The sequence below is a fragment of the Artemia franciscana genome, chromosome 1, assembly GCF_032884065.1.
Source record: "Artemia franciscana chromosome 1, ASM3288406v1, whole genome shotgun sequence".
Classification (NCBI taxonomy): domain Eukaryota; kingdom Metazoa; phylum Arthropoda; class Branchiopoda; order Anostraca; family Artemiidae; genus Artemia; species Artemia franciscana.
Window position 1 is genome coordinate 49732115 of NC_088863.1, and position 26357 is coordinate 49758471.

At 36.0% G+C, this 26357-nt stretch overlaps 1 protein-coding gene across 1 annotated transcript in view; it reads left to right on the forward strand.

Annotated features, from left to right (window-relative positions):
- LOC136030992 (uncharacterized) overlaps positions 1-26357 on the forward strand; it is a 193069-nt gene that overhangs the window by 7365 nt on the left and 159347 nt on the right. Inside the window, exons 2-3 of the mRNA XM_065710155.1 lie at positions 11454-11613; positions 12844-13374. Of these exons, the coding sequence (XP_065566227.1) occupies positions 11487-11613; positions 12844-13374 (658 nt within the window). The 5' untranslated portion in view covers positions 11454-11486. The remainder of the gene's footprint in view (positions 1-11453; positions 11614-12843; positions 13375-26357) is intronic.

Below are 26357 nucleotides of genomic sequence, written 5' to 3' on the forward strand. Positions count from 1 at the left end.
AAGTTAAATCTCAAATTTGTATTCTTATTTCCTTTCTTAAATTTTCATTCAGTCACATAAGAGAATCCAAACATCGATCTGAGGGGGGGGGGATCGCAATTTCTAATTCTGATTTTTACAAGTATTAGCCGTAACACAAAATGTGCTAAGTTTTAAGATCGATTTTAAAAAAGAGAGAAGGTTCAATAAATACAAATGATGGTTTATCGTGGATGTTTTATCGTATTAACGAACAGTAATTTTATATATGTACATTCGTTTGTTTATCCATAAAATTTTTCTCAAAAACAGTGCTATAATTTTTTCTGAAGATTGGAACACTAACATTTTCCGTTGGAAAAAAAATTAGATAGGTCAGGACTTTGAGAAAATTCGTTTAGGGCCTCAATTCCGGAAAAACTTTTTTCCTATGAATGACGTGACAAATACATTGAATAGTTCCAGTAAATTTTGATAACAATTAGTGTGTGTGCTAAATATTTTAAAATTCACATTATTATTTAATTTACTTACCCATAGAATAGAATAATTTAGTGATTTAAAAAGTTTGCCGAATAAAAAAAAAATGAAATTCAAAATTTATGTTAAAAAAAATTAAATCAGGTATGTGTGTTTGATTGCGAGAACGTGTTCTATGTGTATTTTATATATCTGTTACTTACTCTGTTACGAAAAAACTGTAAATACATCAAATAGACGGTATGCTGTTGGGTTTTTAGGTTATACCAAACTGGTTGCATATGATGTACGACAGAAAACGGAGAAAGGTTACCGTAGTTTGTTTTTTTTTTCCACTAAAAATATATCGGTGGAAGTCTTCGCCAAAATATCTCCTTTGTCTCTTCTTTTTGGTCACTGACTGAATATCCTCGTATGATTTTGTCTTCTTCTCAATTCAGTTTCATTTTCTTTTATTTATTTTTTCGTTTTTCTTTGTTTTGTTTTTGTCTTACCAGATGTGTACCTGTGGAAGAGTGTACTTTTTTCCACGTAAGTGCAGTAGGTACTAAAAGAGCAATTACTTAAGTAAGAAACTGCTCAAACTTTTAATAAAACTGCATAATATTAATCAATAACCATTTTTGTCAGTCATGGCTAAACCTTTATGAAGTAATAAAGCTAAATCTGTGTCCATACTTATATTTATTTTTGTGTTTTTAGTTCCTTGTTATTTTACCGAAGAGTTGTTGATTGAGTTGATTGTTAGTGTTTTTTTTTTTTTTTTCTTATTTAGCTGTTATTCCATTTTGTTTTGATGATGACGGTCTTTAGTCATGTAGTCAAAGTATTCGCTTAGCTTGTATTTTAATTACTGTCGTCAAGGGGCATAATTTTATATAATGCAGGGGAACTGCCCCCCCCCCCAATCCCAGTTTACCCCCCCCCCTCTAGTTGAAATTTAGTTATACAAAAATATTTCCAAACTGAGATAAGCGTACACAATTCAACTATCAAAAGAAACGGGTCAGTTTTTTTTTGTATATCTTTGCCTTTATGGTACTGTATGGCTAATTTTTTATTTTCACTGCCATTTTAACTTGATATGGGAAAATTGGCTCCAACTTCCCTCCCTCCCAGGACTCTGAAGAAACTACGCCACTTCTGCATTCAGAATACTCTTGTGTTTTGTGTTATTTAAAATTATGCACATTGAAAATAAAACTACACGTCAATTCTGGTTTTCTAGGCATTAGAGGATCCGTCGTTCTTAAAAAAAAACACCTTTTTTGTGTTTTTATTTTATTGAACACATTTTTTTGTATATACATTTAACTCAATTGCCCCATTGAAAGAGCGGATATAATTCTATCAATGCTGCGTGAAAACAAATTGGTAGCCACATTAATGTAGAGTCCAGACTCACGTCGAGTTCCTAGCCCCTTAAAAGTTTACGAGAGAAACAAGGAAACGAGTGAAAAGCTTGAGTTGAATAAAAATCAACATGAGATTAAATGCATTAAACATTGTTTCCCTAAACTATTATCTCGGGTAGAAAAGGCTTCCTTTAGTAAATATTTGCAGGTGTTCGTTTTTTTGAAATGTCTAAAAAATAAGTTAAATCCAGAAGTTGTGTCTCTTGGAATCTGTTTTGATTTTGAAAAGGCGGGAAGTTTGAAGACCTGTTTGATTTACTAAACGCAACTATGCTAGAATGACATTAAGAAGATCTAAAAGATATAAATTTTGGAAAGGAAGGTAGATTCAGACAGGAAAAATGTCGGTAAGAAAAATATTTCCCAAAAAAGTGTTTGGAGTGATGTATCTAAGCAGCTTTTAAGCATCTGTCATAATTCCTCAGATTTCTAGTAAAAATAATCATGATGGGAATTTTCATTCCGAATTCAAATTCAAGACTAATAATGTCGCCAGGCCAAGGGAGATGTGGCAAGTCTTTAAAGTCCAAAGGACTCATAGAAAAGCATCATTTTAACTATTCGTTGTGAAGTGTGACCGAACAGGAAACAGGACAATATAAAAATTTAACTTCAGGTCACTGCAGGCTCTAGCTAAAAAAAAATCTAAGAGAAATCGTTTTTTTGCCCGGGTAAAAATTATATACAGCTTTCAAAAACATAATGCCATTTATTGGGACTTTCACATTCTCCGTAATAAAAGCACAGTTTAAATCATTACCTCTATCTAGTAATGAACCAAAAATACGAGCAACAAAAAGAAACAAGGTACTTAGGTGTTATCCCGACACTCAAGAAGTGAAGTTAGGGTGATAATAATGAAATATAGCTCAATACGATAAAAATATAATACTTTAAGGTACTTGTCTGGTAAACGGAACACACTCAAGAATTACACTCTGTAAAATTTGACAGAAACCGGTTTTCCTTCCTGAATCCGTATGATTCCTTCCTTATGGTTTGCTAATTTTGAGTGAGAAAACTTTGATGAATTTATATTTTTATTAAAAATTCAATATATAGAGGTGGTTAGGGATTAGGTTGGGTTTGGTTAGGTGGTACTTATTTATTTTTTTCTTTAGTTTCTTTCAGCTTAGCAGGAGACAAGACAAGGAAAAGTGACAGAGTAGATTGGAATATAAATAATTTGGGCTATATATTTGCACATTGGGGGAAGGGGGTGGTAAACTATTTGAACAGTTATAAGTTAGAAAACAATTCTTACTTCATAATATGCAGAATAATTGTCCCTAACCTATTTTGCATGCAGACCTGCTATACTTTACCCCCACTCTCCCTAGTGTACAAATATATAGCCCAGATTTGTTTCTAAAGTATTATATTTTTATCATATTTTGTGATATTTCACTAGGAATAGTAAGAGAAACAGGTTTAACTTGGATGAACAACTTAATATAGGCGCTATAACAAATAAGTACGTTTTAGTTATTTAATATAATGCGTTTTGCGCGGCCTATATTAAACACCTAAACTATCCAACGATGTATATTAAATATTTAATTAAAAGATACCTACATAGTAGTTTATCTCACTGTGGCTAAGCCGATTATCAGAGAGTGCACAGAGAAAACCCGGTTTTAAATAGATCAAACTTATTGAGTGTGGTTGGGCTAGCACTTAAGTACCAAAAACAAAAGCAATGCTCCTGCAACATAACTGATGGCTTCCATTTGCCCTGTATGATTTTTACCAAAGGGTTATAAATTAAATAGTTTTTTTTTTATAAAATAGACGTACCGAGGGGGATGTGGAATAAGAGAAAGATTTAGAGGTGAAACCACTAACACGTGACAACACAGGGAAGTAGGCATAAAATCGCATTAACCTGCACCAGAAAATCCCCATTATTCTTTTTATGTTCTACAAGACAGAACCAGAGGAAATCTTTGTAGAATTATAATCCCACCCTCCAAAATATAAGAAGTTACGTAGAATTGCAAATTTCACGGCTGAGCATTGGCATTTAAACCTTTCATATTATTGAGTCATCGCCTCTGAATCGGCTTGACTCCCTCCTCCTCCTACATCAAATCTGTTTATGGACCCGGTATCCAATAAAAATAATCCACCAAATTGTGTGTCGTTTCGCTGCTTCTAAATGATTTTTCTGTAGCAAAGAAGAAATAAATGTAATTATCTGTAAGTCTTAATAATGTATACAAATTCAGAAGGACAGGAGGAAGAGATGAAAACCAAGGCCGAAGGCACTAAATCAAATATACATTCACGAAACAGCTCATAAGACAAGATTTGTTTATCATGAAATGCACCTACAATATTACCTTTTACTTTTTCCCCAAAGGCTCATTGGCCTGCAATACTTTCTTGAATAATGCGGTATTAGTGCCTTTTCAGCTTCTATACAAATTTCTTTGGAAAACAAGTCACTAACCCTTGGTTTCTCTTTATTTTGTAAGATATAACAATGTCAAGAATTATTTTCCGCCCTTTCCTGCGTTTCAAAATCCCGTTTTTGACATGTCGGAAACAGACAATTTTGCCAGATTAAGAGAGAATCTCAAGTTATTTTTTCTCCCTCTTTGATTGCCGTTTCAGAGTAATCATATTCTGTGTGCAAAAAGGAAGTTGAAAATTATAAGCTACCTTGCATTCTATCAGCTACAATATACTATGCTTCTAACTGCTACACCTTTAAACAAATTAAAGTATTTCTCGTCTCTCAAATATTCCAATTAGACAATTTGGAGTTATCTTTTTTTCGAATAAATTCTTTAAACTATGTTGTCACTATTACGCCTGAAGGTTCTGTGTGACACTTTTACATTACTGACGTAATTGCCAAATCCATTTCCTAAGATGTTTTCACAGGGAGGATCAGCAGGGCAGAATATCCCTGCACTGGAATGAAACTATCCTACTCTTAAAAATGAATTAGTTGTGGGAAATTTTGTGCTAAATCCGAATTTGCAGTCATAATTTGCACCACGTCACCAGATATCTTCCAAATCACCTTTTTCTTTCTTATCCTATGCTGCAAAGAAGCTTTTATCACATCCTAAAACTTTTCAGGATGTGAGTCATTATTTGGACTGGGGATAGTTTCATGGCTACAGAGCAAGCTATTACAAAAGAAACTCTACAGTTTAGTCGATATATATATATATATATCGACTATAATATATATATATATATATATATATATATATATATATAATATATATATATATATATATATATATATATATATATATATATATATATTTATATATATATATTTTATTTTGAAAATTAAATAGACCAAATGAGATCTTTTTCATTGCAGTGCAAAGCTTGGTTTTTTATTTAGAGTATGTTTTGAGAAGTGGTAGCCTCCCTCTCATTTAGGTTAACCTTGAGTATGGTATTAAAAACGAACTGAAATTCAATTTCAAAGAAAAATCCCGCCTGTTTGAATAAAAGTGAATATTGGCATAGCAACTCAAAACGAAAATAAAATTTGCTGTGCGGGCTGTCCCCTCCTTAACCCCCTCACTGTTTACGCTAAAGTTGAGCCGTTTGTCCCAATTCTTTTGGAACAACTGTTCAAACAAGGACTATTTAATTGGAACAAGAAGTATTTTTAAAGCACAATAAAACTTTAATGTAAAAAGCAAGAGGATAGGGAGGGTCAGACAGCATAGTTAGGCTGTAGTATTTGCAAAGAATATTTGTCTTAAGGTGACCAGTAGAGCAGAGGTCTGGGAATAACAGAAGAAGTCCCGGAAGGATAAATTCTAATAGCAATGAGTAGAATTTACCGGAAAGTGAAACTTGTGTACCCTGCCCCTTCCCTCCTAAACGTAAAAACTGAAATGACCCTGTTGTTAATATAACAAAAAACAATCCCCAATAAGAAAAAATTGCGCCTGGGCTTAGCGGTGAACATCAATCTCCAGATTTACGAGGGAAAATTCAAGTTAAAAAAAGAAGAATAAAAATGTATTGGCTGAGTTACCCCTGCACCGTTTAAAACAACTGTACTGAAAATGCAAAGAGCCCAAATGAAGATGGCAGAAACGGTATTTTTGGCATAAAAGAATACCAACGCATACTTCTCCTCCAACTATTGTATATTGTTTCTCCATTTTTTCAGAGTCAGCACAAAAGCTATGCAAAGTGTGAGACACACCTATGCATTGTACTAGACATGAATAATAATGAGCTTTAAACTTGAATTCCTTCGTGTATGTTGCGTTTATCGAAACCATTTTTAGTTACACATGCAAATGGCCGCGCCTATAATTTTTTTTTCATTTAAGATATCTCTTATTTGTATTTTTAAGGAAACTCTATCTGTAGGCAGTCAGATCTGATAAAAAAAAAAAAAAAATTCTGTATGCGTGAGAGCGTTACTAAGTTCATCAAGATTGTGACAAGTTTTCAAAAAGGGAAATGGGGATTATTTATTTTTAAAATGTAAGCGAGGCTTTCTTCCGTCATTAGATAATAAAAAACAAGTTTTTTCAACTGGGAGTAAGAAGCAGCAATAATACTTAAAACGAACAGAAATTATTCCGTGTATGAGCCCCCCCCTCAATTCGTAGAATAATTTTATTCCTTTTTAATGTTTAATATTTCTCCTTACTTATAGTTGGAGAATTCGTTTTGTTTATTCTTTTTCTGATCGTTTTAAAAATCATGTCAGAAAATCTGCTTTCCATCTCCGTGGAAAATTTCTCCCAAAAAATCCTCTGATCAAAAATTTTTCCACAGAAAATTCCTTCCTCGTAAAATTCCCTTTGGAAATTTCCCCTGGGACAATTCCTTCCTGTGTAATAACTCCCGCTGGAAAACTTCCCAAAGAGAATTTTCCCTGGAAAATTCTTTTTATTTTTATTTGAAAAAAACTTGCTTTTTATTTAATGCCTGATAATTAAATAAACAACGCTAAAAATCTCTCCCCCTCCGTGTAAATTTTCGCCTGAAAACCCCCCTCAAGGAAAATTTATCCTACAGAAAATTTTCTTACAGAAAATTCCTCCCAAGAAAAATTTCCTCACGAAAAAATCCGCCCAGACAATTCCCTTCCCGCTGAAAATTTTCACATGACAAATCCACTAGAATATTCTCTCCGAACCTGAAATTGAGCAGCCAATGAGAAAGGAAGACACATAAAAAATATTTCCGTATAAGAATTCCAAGAATTTTTCCTTGTGGAAAATCCCCCTCCGAAAAATTCCGTATGTTTCCCAATAATAAACTCTATGTCTAAGCAATGGGCAAATTGAAATGCTTACAGCTCTTTCCCCAGTGGCCGTGGGGGTTGTATCATCCACCGAAGCATAATTATTGGATTTTTCAACTATGCTGAACCAAATGGTCGTCTAAAAATTTTGATCGGATGACTTTTGAGAAAAAGCAATTGAGAGGAGGATAGTTACCCTCCAATCTTTTTGGTCACTTAAAAAGGACACTAGAAATTTCCATTTTCCTTCAAATGAGCCCTCTCCTGATATTTTAGGACCATTAGATCTAAACAAACACCCATAGAAAAAAAGAAAATAAAAAAATCACGCTTCCGTGATCTCTCTTCTTGCAAAAAATATAAAATTCCACATTTTTTGGATAGGAGCTTGAAACCTATGCACTAGTGTTCTCTGATACAGTGAATGTGATTTTCTAGTCCCTAAGAGGAGTTTACCTGTTTCGCTTGATAATGACCAGACTATCCTTAAATTAGCTCATAAAAATTCATTCGAAAACATTAGCGTGCAAAATAATTTCTGAATCCTTCAGCATTGATGAATAATGTTGCTGTGACTCATCAATATTGATTCATTTCTTCGATATACTGACGGGGTAATTTTTAAAACTTAAAGAATTTGTGCAGTGTCATTCACCTCAAGATGTTTTTATTTTTTTTTTACATGTGTAATTTTTAAAGTGCACAACGCGTTTTCAAATGAAATGAGTGCATTATCTTACAATCAAATGAATTCGGCATGTAAATGACTTTATGTAAAGGACGTTTCGAAAAACCAAAGAGTTGGGCAATGTATTTGAATCAGAAACTTAGGCAAGGTGGAGGGATCCGCTCCTGCCCCGAAATCCGAAATTTTTCCGGGTTGCTGGATACTTTAAAATTTTTATTTTTCAAATTGTCAATAAGATTATTTGTTTCTAGAATTCCATCCCCCTTCCCCCTCCCAAAAAATCCTGTAGGCTATACGTGCCTGATTTGAAGGTATCCTCAGTGTCACACAGATAAATGAACGAATAAATCAATTTTATTTATGTATCATTCTACATACAATAAAATTTGGGTACTTCTGGCGCGTTTAAATTGCAAGTTATAGAGACAATTCGGAAACTTTTAATAACCGCGAGAATCTTGAGATGATGGGCTAGGCCTGAGTGCTCCCTTCTTCATGAGTATACTGTCAGCTGACGGTAGTCAGCAATTCGGATTACAAATCAATCTGACAATAACTTCTTCTGAAATTTTTTTGTCAATAATGAACATACATTCAGCAAGCAAGTCCCTCTTTGAACAAACATAATTGCCATCATGGTGTGTAAGATCTTATCTTTGTTTGACTCTATTCGAAGATTTTTCCGCCAATTTTTTTTTTTATTCTCTATAGAAAATTGAAATGTTTCCATTTCTGGAAACATATTTGACTTTCTTGGCCGTTGAGTTTGAAAGCTCAAGTACGAAATTAAAGTTTCTGTTAACTGTCAACTAGATTTGAACTTTATGTTTAGACTTCTTTTGCTCTTATCAAACAGTTTATGGTAAAGAACTATAAGTATGGAGGGCATCGACCGAATAGTAACCGAAATTCTAAAAAAACTGAATTTTGAGATCAATTTTTACATCAAAAGCGTTTAATTTTCATAACTCCAAATATATCAAATTTTATACATTCAATGTTATCCATCAATTGCTTCGGGCCTGAGGAAATCTGCCCGATTTTCAAAAAAGGGGGGAAACACGCCCAAAATGCCACGTGTTTATTTTTTTTTTCAGGGGTAATCAGATCGAACCAGTCGTCCTGGAAGATCGGGAGAGGGCCCATTTGTACTAAAATTGAAAGTTATTGTGTCATTTTAAGTGATTGGAAAAACTAGAGGGCAGCTTTCCCCCTTCCACGCCTGTTTTTCCCAATGGCATCTAATCGAAATTGTGAGATAGCCATTTGATTCATCATTGTTGAAAGATCCAGCAACTATACCTTTGGGGATGCAAAGACAACCCAAGATCCCTGGGGAAGGGGGTGTTAGCTATCCATGCTTCCCATTGTTTACACATAGCATTTGTTATTCGGAAACATACGGAAATAATTCGGGGGGAATTCATGAAAGGGGGAAAAGTCCAAGGAGTAATTTTACGCAAGGGGGAGAAGATATCCTGGCATGATTTGAAAAACGATCTGAAATTAAATATATAAAAAATTCAACTGAAAGCAAGGAGCAACATTAAAACTTAAAACGACCAGAAATTATTCCATGTATGAGGGGGGCTGCTCCTTCTTCATCCCTTGCTTCTTACGCTAAAGTTTGAATTTTTGCAATTTTGAATTTAAGTTTGAATTCGAAAGTTTGAATTTTGGCGTGGAAGGGGGGAAAGCTGCCCTCCAGTTTTTCCAATCACTTAAAATGACACAATAACTTTCAATTTTAGTACAAATGGGCCCTCTCTCGATCTTCCAGGACGACTGGTTCGATCTGATTACCGCTGAAAAAAATAAATAAACACGTGGCAAAAAAAATACAAAATTCCACATTTTATAGATAAAAGCTTGAAACCTCTACAGCAGGTTTCTCTAATGTACTGAATCAGATGTTGTGATTTTTATTCAGATTACAGCCACCCTTATATACAGAATAATTTCTATTTATTTTTAATTTCAACCTTGCTCCTTACTTGGAGCGGAATCTTTCTTCTACTTATTTATTATTTGTCCGAGATCCTTTCGTTTCGACTTGTCCTAGTGAGAATTCATTAATATATGAAAAAATGGGTCTCATTTTGGATTCTTTTGAACTTCTGGGCGAGCAAAGCAGATGTCCAATCCCTACGAATTGCCGCTTGATGACCCAAAACTTGCAGCCCCGCCTTCCGTAGGTCTACCAATTTCTATGATACCAATTGTCTTTGCCGCGTGCCGACGACTACCTGTTACTTGGGTAAGCACTTATGGGTGATTTTATTATTCATTGCTCATTCTCAAAGTGCCTCTGTATCGGTAGCAATAAGGATACCCTCTTATTCTATTCACTTGAGACCCTCATTTTTGTGTGAATTAAGGATTCCGACCCAATCAACCTGTTGTGGGAAATTGTCAAACAGGTTGCCCATATATTTAGAGCTCGATCAGGAATAAGTACCTGACAATTTGAATAAGATTAAAGCTTAGATACCACTCGAATTCTTATCACCAACAAGAAAGACAAAAATTTGTCATATAATTAACTTTTTGTAGACTTTGGCAAAAAATATTCCAATGATTGCTTTTATTTTATTTGACTTTTACGAAACACAATATGACTACAAAACTGATAAGTAGGACTGAGTTTTTTTTTATAATAGAGTAGGTCGTTGAACGTTTGCAGCGGCATCAATCCACAACATTCAAAAGAAGAGATACATTCAACTATTGTTCAAAACAGTTTCTACTATGGGTTGGAGTAATGTCATAAATCCCCTACGTTCTTATGAAAAAGATCATCTTTGCAATTGAAGTTTTTACCTTCGATTGTCGTACATCAACAAAATCCAAAAGCGTCTCTGACATTTAAATACATACAAATTTGAGAAATTTGAGAAGCTGGGGAGAAATCCTCTTCCTTCCTCAATACCCCTTTGTTCACTAGAAAAATCCTCTAATGCGAAGATGTACAGCTAAACCCTGTTGAAGGATAGTAAATTTGCCTTTTCCCCTTATAAATTTTTTTAGCTAAACCTTTACAATCATGAGCTCCGTGAAACTCTTAAGTAATGCTTTATTTAGCTTGTGATAGCTGCATGACGTAAACTGAGGAATGAAGAGACTAAATATTTTGAAAACTTTTGTCACTATTTTATTTTTCAAATCTGCAGTTCATCGGAGGAACAGAATGACAAAACCATATATACTAGAAGAAGTTTTATATTCTCTTTTATTGAGGCAAGTAAGGAAGCCGTTTCTTGAGTCTAGACCAGACCCCGACATCTAGACCATTGAAATTTCTTTCCTCCATGACGCTCAAAGGTATAGACCAGGTGATGCAAAGGGGGCAGCTACTTGGAAATCACTATCACATAAAACCTTAACTACAGGTTTACATTTCTCTCTTAGGCAACATCAAAAATCATGTTTTTTGCATTTGTAGCACCGATATATCTACTTTTATTCGCCCCCTCCCGGATTGTTTTGCTCTAAATCCAAATTACACATCAGAAATGATCAAAAGAGAACAATCTACAATTTTGCACAGTAAAAGGCGTCCTTGGTTTGAAAACAATGACCCTAAAGTTCAAGTTAAATTGCCGATTTTCCAAATTCGAGGAAGAGTTTTTAACTAATTTGTTTGTAGGTGAAGCAATATGAAAAGGTGAGCTATTTAAAGATGTCTGAGGTTTTGGCTAACGGTGTGACAGGTGGAATGAGCCATCCGACTTTGTTGCCGATCCGTAGTGGAGCCATTATAATGAAAGGACCTGACAATGATGACCCACGCATACCTCCAATAGATGGTATTGTCCTTTTCTATTTTACTTCTTTCAGTTTTACGCATTTTAATGTGTTTTGTTTTGATTACTGAGTTTAAAAATTTCTATTAAGAGCATAAAAATCCTGATGCTCTGTCAAGCTATAATTTTTGTAGCCAAAATAATCGTTAAAAAAGGTAAAAATTGATGCACATGTGCATGTTTAAGTAAATGTAGATTATTTTGATGTCAAGTCTAAGTAAAATTCTCGTATACAAAATGATCATTCTTTTACCAATTCTACAAGCTTCATTTTGAGTAGCCCAGATTCAAGCTGGTGAAGCCTTGAAAAATTGTTGAATTTTTCCCTCTTTTTTTGACGTATAAATAAAGAGTGGCATTAAGACCTAAAAGAAGCACAAATTATCTTACACATGGGGGTGGAGGTACTCTCCTCCTCAACTCTCTAATAATTAAACTGAAATTTAATTTTTAACTTGTCGAAAGCATTTTAGGTTGCTATAAATATAGCCAGTTTCAACTAATTGCTACTGTAATTATCAAACAGTAATTGCAGCTGTTTTTTTTCTATTATTATTATTATTATTTTTACGGATTGTTTTGCGAAAACACATTTGAATCGAAAATTTTATAGAAACAATTTTTTTTTATTTCTCTTCATTTTAAGTTTTTACGACACTATTTTCATTTGTAAAAAAAAGTTTGTCTTTTTTGCACTAAATACAAAAACTATTACGACTTATGCGAATGGAAGAGACGCGTTTAATCAAAACAGAGACAGAAAATGGAATAGAAAACATGTTCCCAGGGACAACAAGAGTCTACAACTGTTAGCAGGTGTGATTACATGAAAAGCGAGGATGGTTGTCATTCTCGGCAATCTTTAATTTGATGCAATTAATCATTTACTTCCGTTATTTTTTAGAGCATAACATTTTACGTGGATATGTGTTTTCTCTTTTTTTACAGATGAAACCTCAGTTTGATTCTTTTTGTTTTAATGCAGTTGTTAATTTACTTTTGCTCCTTAATTTTTATTCACGGGGTATAAAGATTCCACTGAACAAGTGATGGCACAAGGACTTGACTTTATTCAACATGAAAATGCACTGCTACTGCCGTATCTTCTTATTTTGTCTTCGTGGGGACGAATTCTGCAACCATCATTTTGTATGTTTTGGGAGAATATACCCTAAATTATTTTCATTACCTTTGTTATTTAATATATAGATATTAATTGTATCTTTTTCGTAGGTTCTGGGAAAATTGAACACTGTGGCCCAGGTGGCTCCCAAACTGCCATGAACTGGACTCTCTGGGGTCCAAGCTCCTTACAACAGTCAAAACGTCTGGCATTAGATGAATGTGAACGGAGACCGAATAAACGGAAAAATTTTAGGCCTCGAAACATTCGTGTTGCCGAGTTACCTGAGTGTGACAGTGACCAAGAGATAAATGACCATTTTAGACGGACACTTCTGCCCCAAAAACCGTTAGAGAGGTCAAATGATTCTGACCCTGTTGACTTGTCAATCAAAAACGGCATCGAGAATCATTCTGACGATGAATCATGCGTTAGTTCCCCCTCTCAGTGGATGGATACAAATGAATGGTTGAATAATGATTCCAATGATGAAAATCAGAACAAACACGGTGCAAATTCTGACTATGATCAATATGTTAATGAAAATTGTCCGAAAAGTGGAATGAGTGATCTTTTGAATACGTACGGATTACAAAGGCATGAAATTAGTCAAATAAGCGAATCTCACAACAGAGAAGAAGGTAAGCTTTCAACCTTGATTCTAAAAGAGATTTGCTTTTTATGGCACTTGGTATTTACAAAGTGACATATAGCAATCGCAATTTCTGTCCGTCGGTCTGTCTGTCTGTCTCTCGGACCCGGCTTTGCTAGTTCGGGGACTTCCAGATAATCTAGGACGATTAAAGTTGGCAGGCGTATCAGGGGCCAGACTAGATTAAATTACAAATAGTCTCTTCCCCGATTCGACCAAATAGGGAGGGAAGAGCGAGTGAGCGAGATAGTTGAGAAGAATGTTATTTGCCGATAAAGCAAATGATTGTTCTTCTTAAGTTCGGCTTGCTGGTCTAGGGGTATGATTCTCACCTAGGGTGCGAGAGTTCTCAGGTTTGAATCCCGGACCACCCCAATTTTAAAGTGAAGAAGATCAGAAACTGGATACTTAATCAATATAGCGATCGCTGAAAGTTGACAGGTTCGTCAGGGACCGGACCATATTAAATTAGAAATAGCCGCTTCCCCGATTCGACCACTTTGGGGGGGGGATTGGAGGACGGTTAATTCGGAAAAATTAGAGAAAAGGAGGTATTTTTAACTTACAAACGGGTTATCGGATCTGAATGAAATTTGATATTCAGAGGGACCTCGTGTCTCAGAGCTCTTATTTTAAAACCCGACCGGATCCGGTGACATCGGAGTGCGAAGAATAAGCACACGTCCTAGATACGTGATTGAAATAACCGGACCAGATTTGCTCTCTTTGGGGGAGTTGAGGGGATTTCCGGTACTTTAGCCAGTTCGATGCTTCTAGACGTGCTAGGACGATGAAAATTGGTAGGTGTGTCAGGGACCTGCACAAATTGACTTGAGAACAGTCGGTTTCCCGAATCAACAATCTGGGGGGCTGGAGGGAGAGGAAATCGTGAAGAATAAGGTATGTTCATCTCACGATTGGGTGATCGGATCTCAATGAAACTTGATATATAGAAAGATGTCATGTATCAGATACTCTTTTTTCAATTCCGATTGGATCCGGGGACATTGGGGATTGGAGGGGGCATACGGAAATCTTGGAAACTGAAAATCTTGGAAAACATATTGAGTAGAGATCGGGATGAAACCTGATTGGAAGAGTAAGCACTAGTTCCAGATACGTTATTCGATCTCTTTGGGGGAGTTGGGGGGATTCCTAGTGCTTTGGCGAGTTCGAGAATAAGCACAAGTTCTAGATGCGTGATGGACATAACCGGACTGGATCCGATCTCTCATCACAAGTGTTATATGAGCTCTTAGGTCTTGTTTTTTTTCTTCCTTAGAGATTTTAATATAGAAAGATGATTTACTCCTTTTTCTTGGGACATATAAAAGTGTAGGGCATTGATACATATGGGGCTAAACTATTATGTGGCCAAGGGGTCAAAGAATTCTTTCAAGAGACGGGGCTCAAGTTGTGAAAAATGCGTTTTCAGGCCATCTTCTCTCTTAGGGAGGGTCCACACATGTATATGATCTTGCATGGTATATGACATACGGCATAACAACATGTATATTTAATTTATATGATGTTCTTGCTTGTACATGAAAAAAAAAGCAGTATTAAAACATTCAAGCGAATCAATCACGATTTGATAGCTTTATTCCTGTTTGGTAATGCTCGGTTTTCTTTTTTTGGCATAAGACAACAAAAAAGAATATTGCTGGGAAAGCAAAGAATGCCCTAGGCAATACACACCGCAGAATTTTTATTCGGCATGGAGGACTAATTAGTAAAAACAGTAGAATTAAGTGGACTAAATCGAAATTTTTAGCAATCTTGAGAATATTTTGTAAAAGTTCTGATATTTTCAGAAGTCTAGGACAGGCATATGTAAAAAAAAGGTGGGGCTGTGAGTCCATTTCCCCCCACACCATCTAAAAAACCTGGAGCATCAAACTTCATTCATATTTTTTTCAAAAAAAGTCGCCAATTTTGGAAAGTTACCACATTCTTGATAAGTAACTAGCACAGGAATCATGTTTGCACTTGACTTTGTCCTTCACCTTGCGCTAAGGGTTCGGCTGCTATATAGGGATGTACTATATCAAGCTGTTATTTAGGGATACACAGGTCCATTCGTTAGGAGTTGTCCTAGGGGAGGATCTTTATATAGAGGTACAAAGGTCTTATAATTTAAGACTGTTAGATAATTTTGATATGAGGAGGAGATAGAAATCGAGAAAGAGTTATTTTGAACCAGTGTTTCCGATTTTTCGTAAGGGGCCCAAATATTTCAATGGGTCCTTCACTACGATTCAGTTTCATTTCTCGTGGTAATTCTGATTAATTTTCGATGTCTCTGTTATCAGAAGTTCAACTCAGAAATTATCGTTCTATGAGTGTTGTTTCCGTACCACCGAGCGAATCCCTTGAGCCTTTCAACTGGTAGCTGCATCCGATGTTAGGCTACTCCATTTTCTTATTCTTTTTTTAGTTTTTTTTTTCTTTTTTTATCGACGTTCATTTGGTATTAGAGAAAGTATGACCTGTTTTGTCTCAAGACTAGGGAATCCAAGAGAGGAAGAGGTTGAAAACTTTTAAATTTAGAGGATTTATTAGGGAGCCGAGACATCTAAGTCTAGAAGAGTGAGGCAATTTCTTTTTTCCAGCTCTCAAAAATGAGCATGCATGTTTTCGGATTTGCTCTTTTGGCTAGTTTTATATAGGCCTAAATAAATAGTAAACCGGTAGGTAGGCTATCTATAGCCTATTTTTCTATTTAGCTGTTTTTTCCTATATCCAATTTCTTGAATTTTTCCGTTTCGAATTTTTTTTCTTATAAAATAAAATTTCCATTGAAGTAGAAGTAATTTTATTATAAACTGCGAAATATGCCCTGTCTTCCGATTTCTAATTTTTCTCTCTGAGGTGCAACTAATTCCCTTTTACTAAAGCCTCCATTTTTTCCCCATAATTTTCAATAAATGCATTTAATTCACTTGTCTTTTACTGTTTTTACAAGTTTAGTTCTCTCTTGAAGAGTGGGCTGACCCGAAATTAAATTCGGTATACACGCCTGCATTGGAAAAACCCTCCCTCTAGGAATTTATAGGAAAACGATGCAGGCGTGTATACCGAATTTAATTTCGGGTCAGCCCACTCTTCAAGAGAAAACCGTATATTTTTCCTGGGGAAGAGGTAGGACCGATTTCAGGGGAAGTTCAGATTTTCAATTAAATACAATCAACTTCTTACGTTTTTTAACGTAAAAAAGGCGAAAAAACACAGTAGTAGTTATGCTAAAAACTAGAATTGATCTGACCGTTGATTTTAAAAGATGGACTTTAGCAAAAATGATATTTTAAGAAACTAGTAAGCGTCTAATGTTAATATTTCATGCACTGGTGGATCCAGAAGGTCGATGGGACCCCCCTCTCCCCCTAAGATTTTTTATGGGCGCCCTCATTTCTTGTTTTTTATTTGTTTTTTACTCTTCTTAAATAATTTTTTCAATTTTGTCAATTGCTGATGCCCTTGTCACATTCCCCCCCAAGTATTTTTCTTATTGACACCCCTGTCACATTACCCCCCTCCAAGACTCTGATTTAGATCCATCCTTGATGTTATGCGTATCCTTGTTGTTATATTTGAATAAATAAAAGAAAAAGAATAAGCGTAGACCCTAAGCAGGAAAAAAGAACAATCCAGCAACAATTTTTCTATTACTAGAATTATTCGGTAATACCAAATAGTCAGTCAAAGAATATGTGTTAGAGGTATACAAGCACGCTTTATTTGTCAATATATTGAGAAGATATAAATACACACTGAAACAGTTTTCCAGGTCCAACCCTCCAAAACATTAAGGTTATTAAGATTTTTGCCAATGATTAGTTCATATAATCTGTCTGTATATGCTATAGAGAAAAACCTAGGCCCCCTCCTCTTGAATTTAACCACCCATGTAAGCACCAGCCCTCAAACCACAAAAAAAACAAGTTGCTGCCTGATGAGACGAGGCACATTTTTTTTTTTTAAGTAGCAAATAAACATGCTACAACGAAAAATCACGATTTTTTCTTTCTTCGGTTCGTCAACGGGCTATTATCTTGGCATCTGCATTTATGCTACATAGAAACATAATAGGTCTTTAGGAGTAATCTTGTCACGAAGGAGTAGAATGAAACTGAACCATGCCCATACCCTTAATTTTTCGGTGGTCTTGGTAAATAAAGCTCGTTTGTCCACCCCAATGTATCCACCAAAACGAAGAGGCGCTGAATTCCGCCAAATGGTGTACATCTCAGGAGTCCGTGTGTGCCGCACAAACCTGCTGCACTTGTAACAGTCCCGAGAAGGCACACTCCCCGAAATGCTTGGACACAGTTCCGCCACGCTTGGCACGCAGCACTTGGTGTGCAGGCTTTTTTTTAGAGGGAGCAACCCCTCGCATGGAAAAAAGCTAATTGAGAAACCAGTCATCAAATACTTTATTCTTCTTGGATTAACACACTCAAACATTGTTGAGCCAATGAATTCGTTGAAAGAACAAAAAAAAAATAATAATAATAATGTAGAAACCGGGATTAATTAAAATTCTCATATGGTCCTCAAATTGTATGCAAATAACAGCATTGTTCAGCAGGTAAATGATATAAAACTTGCTTCATTACAAAACGAAATTAAAGCGTTTAAAAAATAGATGGTTTCCTTTTCACGGTAAATTGCTAAATGGCGAAATTGTAAGAGCTTTATTCCGAAATTTGAATAATGCTACTTATTAACTGGGAGAAATTTAAATGGACACTCTTTTCAGTATATAAGAGATAGCCTTGCTTTGAAAGGCACACATCAGGCTCGTGAACTGTGGAAGGGGTTCCAAGTCTGGTGCGTTCAAAGTTCGATGATTTTTCCTACCTTTCGGAACACTCCTATGATGTACCCAGTGACGCACGTGTGAGTAGAGGGGCCAAATTTGCTTGAATTTCTATGGACTTCTTGTACAAGTTACCAAACTATTTTTTATATTGACCCCCTCCCCCCAATTTTTCTAATCTCCCCTAACGACGTACCTTGATCTAGCCTATCCATATAATTATCTATGTCAGTAACTCTCAGGCCGTAACTAATTTTAATTTCTGGAAACAATCGCGTGACGTCATACAACGGCTACGTGAAGTCATGCGAGTATTTCTTATTATGCAGTCATCAGTTACTGATTGATCAAAATGGTGGAGAATTGCATACGTAGTTTTCATATCCTCTATTGTCTCTCGGCTAGAGAATATAGTTATAGCTTCCAGCATTATTTTTGTGGGAGAGAGGGTAAGGGGTCTTTGAATTTGGTTTTGGGCAAGGATGGACAATTTATTTTATCCGGTCCTCAAAAAAGTATACACAGCGGTTTCGTTTTCTTTTTTGCCTTTTGTCCGAAAGGCTCGGCTGCAAGTTTTCATATAATCCGCGAGACTTTCGTAATGGGACAACTGTAAATAGCTCACAAAGTTAAATCCAGGAGCGGCTCTAACACCTAAAAATGGGTATTTTAAGCCCAATTATTCAAGTTTGTGTAGGCTATATTTCTGCTTCTCAAATAAAAAAGACTGTGAACTTATTATCTTTTCATTTCGGACAGCTGATAAGCATGCCCTAGTTACGTGTTCATATTTGGTTGAAGAAATTCTTGATTAAGTAAATAGTCCTACAGGGGATTTAGGACTTGACAAATGCTAAGATTAGCTAGTGCTAATTTGAATAATCAGATTTTGCACAGAATTTTCTGATTGGCTGATGAATTCTGCGAAAAATTCTGAAAGGGGACATATCCCTGAAACTGGCACGTACGCAGGGGGGGGTGCATTCGGGCCCGCCTCCCCCCCCCGCGAAATTTTGTGAAATGTTTGATTTCCCCATGGTTTCTTGGGATATCTTGCAAAAATAGGACATTTATTAAGAATCTAGATACATGTGTGAAGCCTTTTTTTGGGATTTTACAGCATGCAATTACCTGGTCAAGTCACTGCCCAATTATTTACCCATTTTCTGTGTAACTTTTTACCCTCTTTGAAGTAATTAGCGATTGTACTGTTATTTTTTTTTTTGTAAAGAGAGTCTGCTTTCCACAGCAAAATAGAATTATTCTTGATATTAGGGCGTTATCCCCCTTTTCAGGATAAAGTACAGCTTTTAATGGATCGATTTTGGAAACTACCATTTTTCATTAAAATCGGCGTATTCGCAATAGAAGAACTACCCCCCCCCAGCACCCATATTGCACTATTAGCCCTAAAATTTCCCTTTCAGTGGATATAATAGATTAATCACTTGTTCTATATCGCTATGAATATAACCTGAGCCTAAAACGTACTTTTGAGGCTTCAGTCTCCTTCTTAAAATGCTACAGATTAAAGTTAATCTGTATTTGCCTATATACGTGCTTTTTGCATTTATTTAGCTACTAAATAAAAAAGTGCTACTTTATATCTGCTGTTTTGAAGGTTTTGGCCCCCCCCCGGAAAAAATTCCTGCGTACGTGCCTGCCCTGAAATGGCAAATTTCAGGTTTTTCATTTGGTTTAGCATTCATTTCGTTTTAGCATTAAGTATTCTGGAAGAAGCGGTCGCATGTGAAGAACAACAAACATTTAGTTTAAAGGTGATTGTTATTATCTAAAAAACTCATTTTGCTGCCATGTTTGGATTTTCTCTGGCGAAAAGATCAAGTAATTGGGATGAGTTATAAAGATTGTCCTTGTAAAACCGTAAAAGTGGAGAAAATCTGATCAACTGAATTCTTGTTAGTATTCGTAAAAGCTTCAACAGGAGAAAAGAAGTCAGGGATTGGATGAAAGAATCAAAGCAAACATGGGCACCAATTCACGAAAATGTAGGGACCCAAGGATTTTTAAATATTTTTAGCGAAGATAAGAAAAATATTTTTCAAAATCTAGTGGATGGATTGGTAACTTCTTTTCAAGAACAATACCAAAAAGCTTTTTTTTTAAATATTTCCAAAGTTCTGCCCCATATGCGCGCTCTTTTTTTATTGAAACACGAAGTTATGATTATAGATGGTAGATTGTACAAAGTACAAGCAATAGTGAATGCTGGTTCGACGACTTTCTTCACATTCTGTTCTACGCCCTAAAAGGAGCATTCAAGATTCGCAATTTTGCAATTACTCTCTCTGCAATGATAGCTATTGGCCAGTTTAACTGGCTTCGTGTTTGTCTTTTTACATGGTGACCAATAGCTACCTTCAACATTTTTATTAGACAATAAACAGATAGTATTTTGCAAGTAAACTAAGCATAATTTCAAAGTGTTGCTCAAATCGGCACAAAATTATCATCAATTTCGAGTGTAATAGTTTTCTTGTACACACTCAGGTTTTAGTAAATTTCGTCCGACTAATTTTCTACTGGCCACTCTAACGCCAGCGTGATCTTTTGACCGTTGGGTATTCAAGAAACGAATATTCATCGTAATTGCATATTCTCTGGGAGATAGTGGTAAATTTGGCCAAAGGGCTGTTTTTAACTATTCAAAGATAATTAAAGTTTTGTTCTCGAATTTTAGTTATGTGACGGACTAACATAAATTTTGTTGAAAATTTTCTTTGCTTTGTTTTGTATAAGTACTGACTTTTTGCCAAACTTTTTAGGTCATTGGTGGTGTTGCTATCTCCTCTTATTACACAGCTTCTTGATTGCTGCTTATTTTCTTGACTTTTTTAGCATAATTAACATAACCCAGAAATCCAGTTGAAACTCAACTTTGTAATTATCTCTAGCATTATCAACTTGAGATAAATGAATAATTAACTGAGACCAGTTGAAGAAATTAAGTCTATTTACCTGTAATTAAGGAGAAAACCGAGATTTTCTTCTGGAGCTGCGGTCGATATTTTAGATTCTGAAGTAAGGCAAAAGGTCATCCAGAGGCTGAGGCTAGCCTATCGTGAAGTTATAAGGCTATTGATTGTCAGTTCAGACATTATAAGGCTTTGCCGTATCGACGGGGGGGGGAGGAGTTACCGGGTTTGAACCTCTCCCTAAACTTTGTTTGATTCGTAAAAAAGTAACAAAAATGAATATAAACAAATTGTTTATGCGCTTTGTAAGTTTTCTCGTCACCTTCACCCTCCCACAACAAAATCCTGGACAAGCTACATTCTAGAGTCAGTATAAATGATGGATTCTGTTGGCGCATTATTATTTTTTAATTTCTAATTGCTCTAAACTTGCTCTTTACCTACAATTATTTTTACGAAAGTCTTTTTATCTGTGTCTCTCCTGAGAGAGGCTACTGCTTGATATCCAAGTGTATGTACTACATTTTGTTCGAGTGATCTGAAAGCTGGGAAGGGGACATCCAAAAAAGATTAAAAAAATTGCTGAGTCGGTAAAAAGGTGCTTGGATAGTTAGACTGGAAGCGGCTATTAAAATGTGATAAATAGGAGTCTCCTGAGCGCATTTAAGTAAATTTCACGTTATTGCAGTGGTTAGATCGGAAAGATACACAAACTAGACTACAACCTATCCAACAGATCGTTTTGAACCTGTTTGATCCTGAAAAAAGGAATATTGATAACAATTAACACATCAAAGGAATTTCTTATTCCTATTGGAAATATATAGAACTCGTTAAGTTAATGTTATCCATCTAAACCTACGAGCCTCAGAAAACTTGACTGATTTCCGAAAAAGGGGAGAAACACTCCCAAAACACCCTAAAAGAAAATAACACCATTAGATTTATATAAGAGAACCCTACAGTGGAGCTTATAAGGTCCAACCTAAACAATCTGGGATTTTGCTTTTTTTTTTTTTGTGAAAGACCACGGTTGCGCGTTTATTTTTTTTTTTTTTTTTTTTTTTGAACCAAAAGTAATAGAAGGTCGATAGAGGGCTGAAGTGCATGGAAGTTAAAACTTCTAGTGCCCTTTTGAAATGACTAAAAAATTATACCGCGGAAAAGTGTTTTTTTTTTTGCATTTTGTGGTATAAAATCTATGATATCCAAGTTGTCATTATTGAAAATTCTGAGGAATCTGACAAATTTAAGAACATCAACAAGAGCTAAGAGCTCATAATGCACTTGTGACGAGGCCGGAAGAGCCAAGACCCAACAGCTCATATGGCTTGAGCTCTAGTAAAATTCTAAGAATCAATAGATTGATTTAAAAGGAAAATCAGAGGCTTAATACCGGCCAGGATTTAAAATATTTGCTCTGAGACACGAGGTCCTTCTAAATATCAAAATTCATTAAGATCCGATCACCCATTCGTGCGTTAAAAATACCCCTTTTTCCTAATTTTTCGTCTTCCTTCAGCCCCTCAGATGGTCGAATCGGGGAAAATGACTTTATCAAGTCATTTTGTGCAGGTTCCTGTCACGCCTACCAATTTTTATCATCTTAGCACGTCCAGAAGCACCGAACTCGCAAAAGCACTGGACCTCCCTAACTCCCCCAAGGAGAGTGGATCCAGTCCAGTCACGCTAATCATGTATACACGCCATTTGCTTATTCTACCCACCAAGTGTCATCCCAATCTCTCCACTCTAAGCGTTTTCAAAGATTTCCGGTTTCCCCTCTAACTCCGCCCGGTGTAACCAGATCTAGTCAGGATTTAAAATCCTGACCGGAGAGCTCTGAGACATGAATTCCTTCGAAATATCAAATTTCATTAAGATCCAGTCACCCGTTCGTAAGTTAAAAATACCTCAATTTTTCTAATTTTTCTGAATTAACATACATCCCTCCAACTCCCCCAAAGAGATCAAGTTCACTCCGGTTATAACAATAACGTATTTAGGACTTGTGCTTATTCTTCCCACCAAGTTTCAACCCGATCTCTCCACTCTAAGCGTTTTCCAAAATTTCCCGTTTCCCCCTCAAAATCCCCCCAATATCACCGTATACTGTCGGGATTTAAAATAGGAGCCGTGAAAAACGACATCCTTCTAAATATGAAATATCATTAAGATCCGATCACCCATTTGTAAGCACAAAATACCTCTTTTTTTTCAATTTGTCCTCTCCTTCCAGCCCCTAGATGATCGAATCGGGGAAACGACTGCTATCAAGTCAGTTTGTGCAGGTCCCTGACACGGCTACCAATCTTTATTGTCCTAGAACGTCAAGAAACACCGAACTCGCCAAAGCACTAAAAATCCCACCAAACTCTCCCAAAGAGAGCGGATCCAGTCAAATTATATCAATAACGTATCTAGAACTTGTGCTTATTCTTTCCATCAAGTTTCATCCTGATCTCTCCACTCTAAGCGTTTTCCAAGATTTCCGGTTTGCAAGATTTCTGTTTCTCCCCTCCACCCCCTATGTTCCTGGATCCGATTCGAATTAAAAATGGAGCATCTAAGACATAAGACTTTTCTATATATAACGTTTCATTAAGATCCTATCACCCATTCTTAAGGTAAAGATACCTCGATATTCACGTTTTCCAAGATTTCCGATTTTCCCTCCAACTCCCCCCAATGTGTCTGGATCTGGTCTGAATTAAAATAAGAGCTCTGAAGCACAAGATCCTTCCAGATATCAAATTTCATTAAGATCTGATCGTTTCGTAAGTTAAAAATACCCATTTTTCTAATTTTTCCTAATGAACTCCCCCCAACTCCTCCAAAGAGAGCCAATCCGGTCTGATTATTTCGATCAAGTATCTAGGACTTGTGCTTATTCTTCCCACCAAGTATCATCACGAACTCTCCACTCTAAGTGTTTTCCAAGATTTCTGGTTTCTTCCTCCAATTCCCCCCAATGTCACCGGATCCCGTCAGGATTTACATCAAGAGTTTTGACCCACGAGGTCCTTCCAAAAAAAATTCATTAGAATCCAATCACCTGTTCGTAAGTTAAAAATACCTCATTTTTTCTAATTTTTCTGAATTACCGAATTAGGTCCCCCCATGTCCCCCAAAGAGAGCGGATCTAGTCCGGTTATGTCAATCACGTATCTAGGATCTGCGTTTATTCTTTCCACCAAGTTTCATCCCCCATCTCTCTTCTCTAAGTGTTTTCCAAGATTTTAAATTCGCTCCCCCCAACTCCCTCCCAATGACACTAGATCCGGTCGGGATTTAAAATAAAATAATCTGAATTACGAGATCCTTCTAAATATCAAATTTCATTAAGATCATTCCTTCGTAAATTAAAAATACCTCATTTTTTCTAATTTTTTAGAATTACCCCTCCCCCTCCCAACTCTCCCAAAGAGAGTGGGTTCACTCCGGTTATGTTAATCACGTATCTAGGACTTGTGCTTATTTTTCCTAGGCCTTGTGTTCATTAATTTTTCGAATTAACCGTCCCCCCCTCCACCCCCAGATGACCAAATTGGGGAAGCGACTATTTCTAATGTAATCTGGTCCGGTCTCTACGACTGCTAAATTTCATCGACCTAGCTTAATTGGAAATGCCCAAACTAGCAAAACTGGGACAACAGAAACAAAATCAAAACAGAAAAACAAAGTTTTTCTGTTGGGACAACAGAAAAACAAAACAGAAAGACAGACAGACCGACAGACAGACAGACCAACAGACCGACAGGAATTGCGATCGCTATGTGTCACTTGGTAAATACCAAGTGCCTTAAAAACAGTAGCTTTAGCTTCTCACCTGAAGAGGAAATAATGCTACATGATGGCGTATTCGCTCGTGAAAAAAGCGATTTAGTCGACACAAGAAAAAAGTTTAACAAGGATATTTATCTTAATCTTTTATTTAACTTCGTTTTTTCACTTGATTTTTTTTAAAAGTATGTCTACTGATGTACGTCTGTGCATCAGCTATTATGAAGGATTGGCAGTGGGTCACTGCGTAGGCTGAAGGGGAGGGGTGACATGTGTCTAAAAGAGCATGTTTTAATACCAAATTAGCCTGACTCTCTATGAGCCTTCAAATAAATATAGAAATATAATTCAGATAAGCATGAGGGAGAGGGGCTATGGATTAATCTCTCGTCTCCCTCTCTTTAAACTAAGCCTGAATAAGGCTGCTGTGAAGTGATTTTTGAATGGTAAAATTTCTCTTGTCTTGTTTAGATACAGGACAATTGTTTACATTGAGCTATCTCAATTTCGGCATTAATAAATCTCATTGTGAGTGGGTCCCTTATAACATGAGTTTCACTATTAAGCAAAAAACTAGAAGAAGATCGTGGGCAGCAAAAGACAGTATCACCAAACTAATTAAAGTCTGCCTGTTTTCATAGCCTTTAGAAAAGAAAGATGTTTTTAATGTGTGTTTTAGCGTGCTTTGAACTCTAGTTACCTGCATCTTTAATTGTTTTTGGAAACTTTGTGAACAGACTAAAAAGGCTTTGTGTTAATTGTATTCTTCAAGGTCGTCCAACCTTGATCATTTGCTCATCTAAAGAAATCATGCTTTTGTTTCAAACTATATTTCAATCATAGGCCTAGGCTACTTGTTCGTATTGTATATTTTAAAATCTGGGCTGTATAATTAGCAAAAACCTAGTAAAGAGCGAGCCACAGCCCAAAATAGCCCGAAAATTTGAAATGTATGCAATAAAATATCCAAAAATCGGCCTAAATTGGCCGTGAAGAAATACACCCCTATTTTCAGGAAACAGAGGAACAAAGAGGGATATCTCGAATTTAAATTTTTCTAATATTTTCTGGATTAAAAGGTTGCTTCTTATTAATTCAAGTCCGGGGAGACCGAAAGTGACGTCAGCATTGGAGAATTCCTCTTTTTAGTACCTTATGTCCCGATTTTTTTCAATTATGGGGTACTAAGCGATGGAATCTTTCAAGTTTGATGTCAATTTCGTTCTCCCCCGACTCAAAATAATTGGAAACCACGTTTCAATCCATAAAATATTGCAGTAATTTAAATTGAGTTTCTCCCCTTATTTTACCTAAAAAAAGAGATATTTCTGCATGGCCGACTCTGGATATATTATCAAGCGATTTTTTCTGAACTATTTGGTGCCAAGAAGATTTCTGGTGCTCATATGCTGGGTCAAAACCAGCATTCTTAAT